General features: G+C 42.8%; 1 protein-coding gene across 3 annotated transcripts in view; it reads right to left on the minus strand.

Moving 5' to 3' along the window:
* Window positions 1–745: 745 nt before the first annotated feature.
* LOC119396215 (E3 ubiquitin-protein ligase COP1) overlaps window positions 746–13,080 on the minus strand; it is a 49,772-nt gene continuing 37,437 nt past the window's right edge. For 2 of the 3 annotated variants that reach the window (XM_037663339.2, XM_037663319.2), the window contains exons 16-21: window positions 12,891–13,008; window positions 10,347–10,471; window positions 1,532–1,620; window positions 1,388–1,447; window positions 1,282–1,326; window positions 746–1,211 (exon numbers count right to left, since the gene is read on the minus strand). In XM_037663339.2, coding sequence (XP_037519267.1) covers window positions 1,194–1,211; window positions 1,282–1,326; window positions 1,388–1,447; window positions 1,532–1,620; window positions 10,347–10,471; window positions 12,891–13,008 — 455 coding nt within the window. In that variant the 3' untranslated portion in view covers window positions 746–1,193. The remainder of the gene's footprint in view (window positions 1,212–1,281; window positions 1,327–1,387; window positions 1,448–1,531; window positions 1,621–10,346; window positions 10,472–12,890; window positions 13,009–13,080) is intronic. The other variant, XM_037663329.2, reaches the window with a different exon arrangement.

Below are 13,080 nucleotides of genomic sequence, written 5' to 3' on the forward strand. Positions count from 1 at the left end.
AAATAAAATAAAAACAAAAATATATGCGGTCATACTTTTGTGCAGATAGTTCAAAAGGTATTTGTAATTTTATGTGTAGTTTTTATAATTTGCAAAAGCATTTTTCACCTTTGCGTTGCAATATGTGGATCTGTGGCAGCTGTTACATGTCGATTGTTGTTCCTTTGTCTGTAAAAATATTGTGTGTAATGCATGACGATGCCCCTATGTAATGCCCATACTGGCCCTTTGGGGTAAATAAATTGGGAAAAAAAAATGTGTGCTAGAACCTCACTTGCCCAATTTTTTGTACCTGGGCCTGCCATTCTAAGTCCAAGCCCAGTCTGAGCTTATGGCTAGGAATCCAGGGCTGCGCCTTGATAGTCAGGCCCAGACCAGGCTTATTTTGAGGAACTGTGTGTGGGTATGTGCGTTAAAAGTCTTTGCTTAGGTGGTATACTGTGCTGAAATACATTACAATAAAACAGCAGTGATAATAAAATACTGCAATAATAAACTTTTTAAAAAATTAATTTTGGGGTTTTGTGTACCAAAACGATACAATTATGACATGCACCGTAGTACAGGCTCCTACTCTTTCTTAAATGGGTGAGAACTCGTATTATGTGCTCATGTGGAAGGTCTTTCTTCTTTATATGGGCTTAATCTCCAATCACATTGTGTAAGACAATACTAACATAAGTGCGCAGATGCAGTACCGGCTGAAGCCCCCACAGAGGCTCACCAAGAAGCTTCCAAGGTAGTACTTGTAATGTAAGCATGCAAACAGGAAGTTTATTTTGAGATGAAAATTAGCTCACCTGCATCATTCTTAGAGCATGTTCTGATTCATTTACTATCATTACCTATAAACCAGTCAATAAATAAACAAGCAGATTTGCTTCTTGACACCAGCAATCACCCCCACTAGGTTATAAATGCAGAACACCCACATGGTCAATTCTCTCACACAATTGTTACAAGTCATTCAAGAAATCAATCGCATAGCTTTTACAGCATGTTTTCACAACATGTTCACTGCATTTATTTTGCCAACACATGAAAAACAACACTCATATAGCAAACAAAATGTAAAAAGTATGTACATAAATATATAAAAGTTGCTACACAGCTCGTTTAAGTGCAACGAGTATAGTCTTGTAACTGCATGAGGTGACGAGTGAATTCGAACAAGACACCCACGAGTTTAGCTTTCACACCAACTCTAGCACCTGCAAGAACAGAAGCAAGACATTTTATAAAGAGCTGAAGTATGAGTGAGAGGAAAACCAGCCTTCATACCTTGATAGTTCCTTGACTGTTAGCTGCTACTACTACACTGGAGCCCTATAAAGAAACAAACAAACATTGCAGCATAGCAGAGTTGATCGTGAAAACTGCAACTTACCATTCTCCAGCACACTGCACTGACAAACTCGTTGCTGTCTTCCTCTTTCTTGTCCTTTTCCTTAAATCACACACAAAAAAACAAATAAGCCGAATATGCCAAGCTTTCCCACCTGAAGGGCCTGAAGGTGGGTTTTTCACTCACCAAAATATTCCGTACCACGTCAAACCTGAATGTCAGCACTTGCTTGGACAGCCCCTTGTAGTAAATGTACAGAGCATTGTTTTCACTTCCTGCGTGAAAAGCAAGACAAATTGAGAACTGCACTAGTGCATCTTCAAATTTTCCGACTCCGACGTCAGCACGTCTCATTAAATGCAGAGTAAAAAAAAAGGAAAAAGAAAGTACTTAACAAAGCCTGTAGAGACTAACTGATCAATGCACAGATTTACGATGTGTGAAAAATGGGTGTGAAACTGGGTTTACTGGGTGTGAAAAATGAGTCACAAAAAAAAAAAAAAAACAGCTTTTTCTCAATTACACTGTTGTTAAGAATTGATTTAAAAGTCTGGTACACTCTGTATACATCTGCTTCATATACCTACCCCTCGATGTCATTACAAAAACTGGTCACAGGATTAGTTTTTTTTTTTTTTTTTTTTGACACTAGTACAGTCGAGCCCGACTATATCGAACCCGTTTATATCAAATTATCCCGTATATCGAACAATTTGTAAGCACAGTAAATTTACATTGAGAATATATAGCAAAAGTTACTGTTACATCGAATGAAAATAGCAACGACAACCGATATATCAAACTCCATGTGCCTCAAAAGTGCCCCAGCAAGTTGGCTTTCCCTCGCGGTGGCGGGGAAAACTGCCGGCGCCACCCTAGAAAAAGTGGTTTAGACCCGGCTGTGCACGACCGAACACCCCTCTGCACAAAATGATCCTGGCCTGCTCGCAGCGCTTACAGCCAATCAGAGGCTGTCGTGCTTTCTCCGAGGCGCGGAGGCAGTACAAGTGGGTGCCATTTTTTCTTTCTTTATGCTTGCGTGCCTGCTGCTGCCTCTTTTCCTAGAGTCCTCATTCAGCGTGGTCCGTGCTGGTGGCGTTGGCTGTTGGTGCTCTGTGAACTTTCTGGGCGCGCTGTCGTCATGGCTTGTGCAAAGAGGCAGAATTTGCCGTTCGCCATGAAACTTGAAATCATAAATCGAGTCGAGCGCGGTGAGAAGAAGTCCGACGTCGCCGCTGCGTACAAGATTCCAAGGAGCACCTTGAGTACTATCCTGAAGAACAAGGCAGACATCAGGGCCAAGTCGGACAAAAGGCCAGGTGCCCGTGGCGCCCGACGTGTGCACACTGTTGTTTACGAGGACGTGTACGACGTGTGTGCACTGCTGTGTACGAGGCACCGCAGGTGTTTCCGCCGAAGTTTGGAGCGAGTTGGCAGAGTTCCCGGGTGCTATCGACGGATCGACAATCGACGAGTTCGTCAGTGTGGACGATGATGTCGCCATCATGGGCCAGCTACAAGATGAGGACTACGTTGCAGACGTCGTGCCGACCACGAGCCAAAGCGACAGCAATAAGGAAATTGACGATGGCCCGTTGCCGACATCCTCCGAAGTGATTAGTGCACTTGCGTTGGTCCGGCGCTATTGCGTGAATATGGAAGGTTGCGGCCTCAGCTGCTCCGACTTGTTGGACAACGTGGAGGCGTGCGTGCTGTCGCACGCAGCCATGTCGTTGAAACAGAAGAAAATCCAGGACTATTTTGTTCCAAAGTAGGGCACGCAAGTAAGCCACCATATTAATAAAGTACTTTTCTTATTGGTATGTGCCTTTGTGTCATCAAATCCTATAGCGGGCCTATATCGAATTATGCCATATATCGAACTAATAAACAGTTTTTTGGCGAGTTCGATATACCCGGGTTCGACTGTATAACAGTAAGGAGCTCCCACATTAGTACTTCACCTCATGAGGTACTTCCTGCTCATTACAACCCGCCGTCAGCAGCAAAGTTATATGTATTTGGCATTGGCTATATCAAAACTTCAGGTGTAATTGGTTGTTGTTGCATTCTATTATACAGTGAACTGCCGATTTTCCGGACGCCCGATTTTCCGGACATGCTCGAAAATTCGGACGCTTTCGCGGCACCGTCACCAGCCCCATAGACTTCAATGTATTAGAACGTCCGAAATTTCGGACGCTGAAGCTATTCCGCGTCCGATTTTTCGGACTTTCTGCCCAAATTGCAGGTCCGAAAGGCATTATTTAAAGCCCCCACCTCTGCCGCGTCTATTATCTCGTAGGTTCGAACCAGCGCTTTCGCGAGTCGATCTGTTAGAGACAGTACCAGAGTCCGAAAGTCAGCTTTGCCGCAATGCCGAAGCGTTATGGAGTGAAGCAGACCAGAAATTCAAAGGGGCCGCTATCGCGGCGACGTGCGGTGATGTTACGGATAAGCAGCGAAAATGCACGGAGGCGTGATGGCGGCAGCTGGCAAACGCGCCAGTACGGCTTAATAGCTGACAACCCTAACGATAAGCATCTTCAGTTAACTGCTCCGTAGTGCACGTGGCCTAGCGCAGTTGCATGCGTACTGCACGCATTTAATAGGCGAGAACCCAAATGCGCCGCGCCGCCATTCCTGCTGCGTCGTGCGCCGCACAGACGCGTTGTCTTCGCGGACGAAACCAGCTCGCCATTACCGCGCCCGTGTGCGGTCAGGAACTATAAATGCGTGCGTACGATACAGCAACAGTAAAGTGACGGCGTCAGCTTAGTTGGCGATGTGCTGCACACAACTAAAAACGATCGGCTTGACACGGCAGCAAATGCTGCGTATCGGCGGCGATTCGGCGATGTGTGTGCGCATCGTTTACATGCGCACACAGCGGTAATCTATTCACATAGCCGTAATCACATAGCCGTAATCTATTCCGCGCTTGCTGTTATCAGCGGCGCTCATCACGAGATGCAAAAGTGGCGGCAGGTACCGAATGTATTTGCGAGAGCCTGGGCGCGCACCAAAATGCCTGATCATTGTACTGGGAGGCATTAAAGCTATTTCGGACGTGGCTGGGGCGATTTGACCGCTTCAGCTAAATAAAAAAGCATGAATTCGATTTTTCGGACTGCCCGATTTTTCGGACGATTTCGCGGTCTCTAGGGAGTCCGAAAAATCGGCCGTTGACTGTACATCCTATTTCTCTGGATGGAGTTCATATGGCAAATAAGCATATTATCCAGTGCTTCAACATACTGCTCTTACTTTTCAGTCTCAAGAGATCTTTAAAATATCATTTACATAAAAAATTGCAATGACTAAGTAGCTAGCTAAAAATATCCCACTAAGGAACATCTTGCGGTTATGTCGTGCCATAAGACTTCACTGCAAAATAGAAGCAAGACAGTCAAGATGTCAAATTCATTTAGCAGCCCTGGGACTACTTGTAGCATTGAACATCCACCCCAAAAACATTACATGAAATACATTGGCGTTCCAACTGAATATTTTCACACGAAGCATTTCGGGTGCATTAAGTAAGACAACAATACATCTGTAGCAAATTTGGGTATGAACATTTTGAAACTGCTGCTAGTCTCAATTTGCTCCACTGATACCTGGCTTGCAGCAGCAACATTTGTTTTAATGCCAGTATTAAAATATGAAAAAGAAAAAAATGTGGACTCCTGGCAGTTCGCTAATGGACCAATGTCGTGTGCTGTGCAAGAAATATGCAATACTATAGGTAATCTACATGAAAAAATGGAGCTGCCTCAACTGCCCATGTGTGTGTCAAGACTCTTCTCTGTCTTGGTCTTTTGCGCTTTCAACCTGTGTCATGCCTAAGAAATTTTTCAAAATAGACAGATTTAAAAAAAAGTGCACAAAAGCAAAGCAAGATGGCACAGTGAAACATCTCGTGTTCTCTAACAAATAAAATCCACTGGGCAGCAAGAATGGTCATGGTATAATGCTGATTCCCCATCGCACCTGGCTAGTGTATGCACTAATATCTCTTTGACTCACATTGTGAAACAGTAGGAAAAGAAGAAAAAAGAAAACGCTGTCGCCAAGATGCAATTCGCTAGATACCACAAAAGAATGTGGTGGCGAATGCAGTTGTAGCTCATGACAAAATGCATAACAGCTAGGGGTGTGCGAATATTCGAAAGTTTCGAATATTCGTCGAATATTACATTCGAAATATTCGTATTCGATTCGAAAATCGTGTATTCGAAAAGTTTCGAATATTCGATAACTTCGAATATTCGAAAAATTCGAATATGCGATTTGATTATCATGCATAAGATAACTCGCCTTCCACATTTCTGCTGCGTTCGTATAGCTAAAAACGTTGCCAAGAGGAGCGATAAACATCGTAAGTACGCGGAGGCACGATACCTGCCTGCGACGAGTGCCCCAATACGTATGATTTATTGCTGGTGCATCTCCGACGTGCAGCGCTGTTGGCGATCATGTAACCGTACATTTTCAATATTATGCGGCCGTAACGTGCCGCACTGCCACTCGTTCACTATGCGGGACCACTTCTGAAGAAAGGCAGTGACCCATGTGACTGGTGGCGGTCTGTAGGCACCTTCAGATACCCCAGTCTGGCAAAGCTTTGCCCATGTACCTCCCTATACCAGCCACTTCTGTTCCAAGCGAGCGTGCCTTTTCAGTGGCGGGGGGTGGGGGGGTTGTCTCTGTTAGAAGGGAGCGCCTGCTGCTTGATCATGTGGAGCACCTCATATTTCTTCATGATAATATCTAGTCATTATTTTCATTGTGCCGTAATATTTGCTTGTGTTGTGATGTACATTGTGCTAGCCTGGACATTGTGTTCTGGAGATAGCAATGTATGTTGTGATTGCCAGTCAGGCTGTTAATGTCTTGTTGTTTTTTTTTCAGAGAGCTACATGTTAAATAAAATATTGTTACTGTGGAGGCATTTTTCCTTTGATATTCGATATTTGATTCGATATTCGAAGGTGGATATTCGTATTCGACTCGTATTCGAAAAATTTGATATTCGCACACCCCTAATAACAGCATACTTTTGAAGTATGAAGTACATGCAGATAAAAAAGGGCTAGAGAAATGAACTTTGCTTGGCATGCTCACAATTATGCACAGGTTTTAAAAACTATTTAACTCGGACAACAGGCTTCCATACAGGTGGCCTTCCAGCTGTGTGTGCAGTTTGGTGAACCAGCAAAGCTTTGTTAGTTAATTTGTTTTTAGCCTCAGCAAAGCAGCTGAGGCTATGCTGCGCTAGGCACAAGGTGTTAGGTGATGAATAGTGAAATGATGTCGTTTAAAGCTTATTTAAAAAGCCACACTCTTTTAGAAAGTTCAACACAGCAAGGAAGGTACCAGAGGTTCATCTCCAAGAAGTAGAGCAAGGTGTAAAGATACGTGTTGTTGGTATGTCTCGCTGAAATATTTTTGTATCTGCGATTAGGATTTGTATAAGTGTTAATGATTCTTGGCATTTTCCACATTTTGGTTGTTCATTTCTGAGTAAAAAGTTGTGTGTCAAGTGCGTGTGACCAATGCGTAGTCAGTATGATATAACTTCGATAAACCGCTCTTGGTGACGACAGGTCTTCCATTCGCCAAGCACGGGCTTTACTAGATGGAGCTTATTTGTGCACGTGTCTCACTGTTGCTGCCATTTTGCTAACAATGCTAGACGAATTGTTCTCTGGCTGTCTTTCAGGGAAATGTTTATTTTTGTAAGTCTTTTGTGTGCTGCCGCAGAGGCGCATTCATCTGCTTTTTCGTTTCCAGGTATCCCAACAAAGCTTGGGACCAAGTAGGAACGGATAGAAACTACCTTGCTATTTAAGAACACCATGTTTAAAATGTCGTCAGCTAATGGCTCACACTCGGATTTAATATGTGGAGTTTTCAATGCACTTAATGAGTCGGTGTATATATGATCGCCTTCTTGTGTTTGCCAGCGATGCTACTATTCTGAACTGTTCATACAAGACATAAACTTCAGTTGAAAAAATAGAAACACAATGAGGCACTCTCTCACAATGTATGAATCTCGTGATGAGCCGTAAACAATGCAACCATAATGTAAAATGCTGCGCACAACAGACCGATAGATACACAGAAAACATAGTCGATCGTAACCCCAGTGCTTATGCATATGGGACAACGCTTTGAGAAGGTTGAGTGCTCTGTTTGCCTTAGTTTTAAGTGCGTTAATGTGTGTCAGAAAATTGAGTTTTTGGTTGCAAGTAATTCCTAGAAATTTATATTCTTGTTCTATCGGCACTGCGACATTGTTTAATTAGACAACTGGGTCAGGGTACAGTCCCCTTTCTTGCATTAACAAAACCGCAACAGTTTTTTGTGTGGAGAAACGAAAACCATTTTGGTCAGCCCATTGCGTCAGTTTGTTGATTGCAATTTGGAGTTGCCTTTCACAGGTTGACAGGTTCGTGGCACGACATGCAATCTGAAGATCATCAACGTAGACAGAGCGCATGACTGTGAAAGGGATAATCTTGCTAATGGAATTCATTTTCACTATGAAGAGAGTTGTGCTGAGTATGCAACCTTGTGGTACACCATTTTCTTGGACAAATCTTCGTGACAGTACTGTGCCCAGACGCACTTGAAATGTTCTACTCGATAGGAAATCACATAAGCAGTTCAGCATTCTTCCACGAATCCCCAAGTTAGCAAGGTCTCTTAAAATTCCATATCCCCACGTCGTATCATACGCTTTCTCTAAGTCAAAGAACACTGCGAGACAGTACTGCTTGCGCAGGCATCTTGTATTTTGAGCTCTAGTCTGAAAAGATGGTCAGTGGTCAAGCAGCCCTCTTTTGTATTCACACTGGTGTAAGTCTATAAAGCAAATTAAAGGGGTCGTGAAAAGAAAATGAAGCTGCCCGGTTGTAATTTTCCCTGCTTCAACAAGGATTAGACATGCAGATTCCGAAATATTTCAGCGCAATATTCAGTTTATAATTAATGATGCCCGTTTGAAATTGCAGTTTTCTTGGGCTCCTAAATAACTATGTGGCACTACCGGCCACCATAGGCACTAACGTGTGGCGTCATGATGAGGGAAGTTATAAACACAGCGTTAGCTTTCTTTTGCTCTAAAATAATAGATTTATAGGAACCTAGAAAAGAAACAAATACCACAGCAACTTTTGCGCTCTGAGTTGTATACTGTGCAAGTACAGCACTTAACCTGCTTGCTTCTGCTTTTAAGTACATCCGGGCTCCGTCACGTGTGTATTCTTGCCTTCGCTCGCGCGGTGCAGCGTCCCAGTTTTTTCTTTCTCGTTGCGTTAGGTTGTGGTTTGCAGCGTGTTTTATCAAAGTGGAAACAATGTTCGCTTTCACAAGCTGCCGGCATCACAATCAAAACGGTATGATGCTACAAACCTCGGCCAACTATGGCTCAGCAAACATGGCTGCGCCGCCCTGTCGACAACAGAGACTTTTCATTGGCTGACTTAAGGTGACGTCAGCTGTACAGTTGAGGGGAACGTGAGCTGAAAAATCGTAATTGTGCTTTTATAGTTTATAAATGAACCCGGACGATGGAATGAGTCGAGGTATAGTATTGAATGGACGGCCAGGATTCCGAATACACACGTAGTTGAAAATTTTTGGAAAAACGTACCCCCTCAAGCATAGAGTTAATATACTGACTCTAGAGAAAAAGCTCCCCATAGGGCCCATGCATTGGAACCTATAACCTCATGGGTTCCGCCATGATGGAACAAAACGATCGTTGCCAGCGTTGCCAGACCCTGAGACGCTCGCTATATTTGACGGTGGTAATCAGTTTTAATCTACCAACCTAAGCCAGCTACGCGCTGTTCGGAGAACATTAGCTGTGTTTTGATGCGTGAAGCCGTGTGTTAGTGTACGGTTGTCTGTGCAGCTGGTCCGGTTGATAACAGTTAAAATTTCCACCTGTTTGTGCATGGTTTTTACTAGGCACTCCCTGCCAAAGTTTCTTCGTTCGCTGGCACAAAGGTCACTCGACAGATTCGCAGCTCGAAGCAAAGTCCGTAGGCCGTGGTCGCGCGCTGATTCGACTTGCAATGGCGAGACACCTGTATCCACGTTCTTTTTCAGCTCATTGCTGCCGTACTTCAGCGCAGAGAGCCGTAAAGCAGAACAATGTCGATTGCAGCATGCAGCGGCGAATGTGAGTGAGACATCTCCCGAAAGCTTCAATCGAAACTAAAGTTACACGGCCCACGAAGCTTTATCGCCGTTAAAAAGTATAAAAAAAGTCAGTTGCGACTAGTTCGTACATTCAGGGCTTGTCTCATCGCATCTTTGCCGTCCGTCCTGGTTTGCACTGATGCACTGAAGTTTCCAGCTCGAAAGAAAAAAAAGGCTGTCACATCAAGTCGAGTGGTATGCGGCGACAGAAGACGCACACAACGGGACACTATGACAACTACGAGATACACATCGCGAACGAAGTTTCAGGGGCTTTGACACGACGCGCAAACCGGCGCAATCGGCCGCAAGCACACACTCGCGTACTCGCGAGTGTTGATATGGTGGTGCCATCTAGTTAACCCGCCTGCAAACGCTCCTTTCTGCGCGCAGTAAATTTCATAAATAGCCGTCGTATTCTTTCGTAGAAGTATTCAAAATAAACACAAAACAATATCCGCAAGTTTTTAATTGTGCAGGTGCTTTTTTAGGATTGATATGTGATGGCAAGAATGACAACGTTCCAAGATGTCAGCGTTCTTGTGGTTATAGGTCTCGCGGCCCAGCTTTTCCTCTAGAGTCAGTATATTAACTCTATGCCCTCAAGTACATGTATATACCAAAAATAAGCCGTACAGAAAGAACCTATAAGCTGGTGTATGTGTGTGTTCATGGACACATACATTACCCTGCAGCTGGGGCACATATACATACAGGTATTTCAGGTGCAATCGTATTCACTCATAGTATTCACACAAAAAAATAAGACAAGCATTGACCTTACCACATGCCACATAATCCCCATCAGTTGCAAGGCCAACGAAGTTCTTCTCATTGAGGTGACCCTTGAATGAACGCAGGCAGTGGGGGTTGCTGATATTCCACAGCTTCAGTTGGCTGTCAGTGGAGCTGTGGAGGAGAAAAAAAAAAAAGGTTGTACAGGTTTGAAAAATGCCACATCTCAGTATACCAAAAGAATGATAATTAGTATAAATATGACTTATACACCAAAGTAAAACTTTTTTTTCCTCGGTGTTAAAACTGCATACAGATTAGAATGAAACCCCTTTGGAAATTGCCTTGTAAATGATGATGCCTTTTAATTTAGTTTTACTGTGAGACTACCCCATTAAAACCCTACAACCTCACACTAGATGAATTGCAGTAGGCCATAACTAGTAGCTTGGCCTCAGGTGCAACCAAGGCAGCACTGAGAGTGGCGCTTTGGTGACATAAGCAAAAGGACTAATCTTTACTGTCTGATATGGTTTGATTGTACTTGGTACACCTGCTTTTGCTAGCTCCCACTTTCAATGCATGCACGCATGCATTGCATTCTGTATATGAGCATTACCTTTATAAACACCTGTGTTACCAGCCATGGAACATATGTTTTACTGTTCCTTCCATAAAACTGGAGTTGCTATAACCTAAAAGACTAAAATATTGTTGCTACGTCACAGATCCTCACTCCAAATGACAGTCTATGCACATCTGAAACCAAAGTACACTCTTATGATTGAACTGCAACATGACATACCAATACAGCTGTTTTGCTTATAATTCTACGCATCTGCTGCTAAACAAATTAAGCTATTGTTCATGCAAAAAAAAAGCACAAAATTTCAATGACCAGTGGTTATTTTCCAGCAGCAGTAGCTACAACTAGATTTGTGAGCACATGCACTTACACTCAAACCTCGATATAACGAACACAGATATAACGAATTATCGGTTATAACGAAGTAAATGACAAATAGTCTTGTCATATATAGTTACAAATACACATTTATAGCGAATTTTAGGATATAACGAACTTATTTTCGTGTCAGATGCAACTTTGTTATAATGAGTTTTGAGTATAATTACATTTCTCAAAATCTAGCAATTCAGCAATTACTGTGTCGGCAACCCAGCGCTATTGATTTAGTTTTTTCCAGTAACCCCTTACATTTAACAGGTTATTTTATCAAAGAAATGTGAACTGTAATGCAGCTTTTAGCGCTTTAAATCTGACAATAATCATTCAAGAATGCTTGCAGTTGTGTTATGCACGAGCCTTACAGATGCACATGTTTCAAAAGGTAAGCCCAGATGTTTGGTACACTTGTTCCATCATCATGATGGCAGGCCATAGAGTCTGTATTGTCATAATTGCATTCTGTTTTTTCTGTGGCACAGCGCAACCATGATCTACTGTGCATGGATTTCATGAATGAGAACACTGCCATTTCTTCCAATGCATATACTGAAAGACTTTTCAATGTCATTGCTAATTCTTTCATAAGAGAATGAAGACAGATAATGGTCAAACGGTCAAACACTAAAAAGCTAATGGCAATAAAGAATTACAACACGTGAAATGCTGCAAAGAAGCTCATTCTATTTGCTGTTCTTGTGAAAAGCTAACAAAAGTTGTGAGCAAAGAAAGTAACGTAAAGGTAACAGATTAATTCATCATTGTTGTAAGAGGTAACTTTTGTTCTGTGATGTGCCTAACCTTATCCCCTTTCAATGTCGAAGTTTATGTACATTAGGGTAGCAGATAAATTTAAGACAGCTACTTTTCTTTAATGCACACCCAAAGCATAAAGCATTCGTGTCGTTGCATGCCACCCACATTGGAATATGGCTGCAGTGGCTGGAAATTGAACCCATGACTGTGTTCAGCAGGATACCACAGCCGCTAAGCCATTACAGTGGGTCATCTTGCAGGACTAAATGACAGGCTTGATTAGTGACAGATGCAGTAAATGTTACAATCGTAGGTCATCCGCAAGCGGCTGCAACTTATTTGTGATGGAAAAAAAAAATCAAAAGCTCCAACAATTTCAGATGCATCGCAAGAAGTATGAAGTCGGGGAACATTTCGGGCTCCACTGTTTCATTTACAGGGCAAGTAGCAATGCACACTTGCTAAGAAAGCTGCGTTGTATTTCTCTTTCTTTCTGCTATGGCCTTGGTAAGCACAGTGTAAAACAAAGAGAAGGCGTGTTCAGCTCCAAGAAAGGTCACTTTCAGTAAAATAAATAAAGCACTTGAGGGGTTGATACTGCTGCTGAACTCACCATACCACAAAAGGAGAGAGGGCTACTGGGTGTTATTCCAATTATCCACCAAATGTATCTTTCTCTCTTTTGTTGTTGTTGTTGGGTTCCCAAATTTAGAGGCCCTTATTTTTGCCTAACGTGTAGCAGCGCCATAACCAGGATAAGCCGATATGTCAAAATGGTTATGTGCCACTAGTTTGCAATGGACACCTTTTCAACCTTGTGTATGGGAATTACAGATAAAAGAACTTGCATAAGTGTGCTTTCAAACAACTTACGCAGACACCAGCTCTGTTGTGTTGAGGAACTTGACATAAGAAACAGCCTTCTTGTGGCCCTTGAAAACACCTAGTGGCTGCTTCACACTTCTCAAGTCATAGTAGTGGACGCAGTGATCTTTTTATTCAAAAGAAAAGCAAAATAAAAACTGTGTAAGCTGCAATCCATATAGGAGAACATGTGATGCAT

The sequence above is a fragment of the Rhipicephalus sanguineus genome, chromosome 1, assembly GCF_013339695.2.
Source record: "Rhipicephalus sanguineus isolate Rsan-2018 chromosome 1, BIME_Rsan_1.4, whole genome shotgun sequence".
In the NCBI taxonomy this organism is placed as follows: Eukaryota; Metazoa; Arthropoda; class Arachnida; order Ixodida; family Ixodidae; genus Rhipicephalus; species Rhipicephalus sanguineus.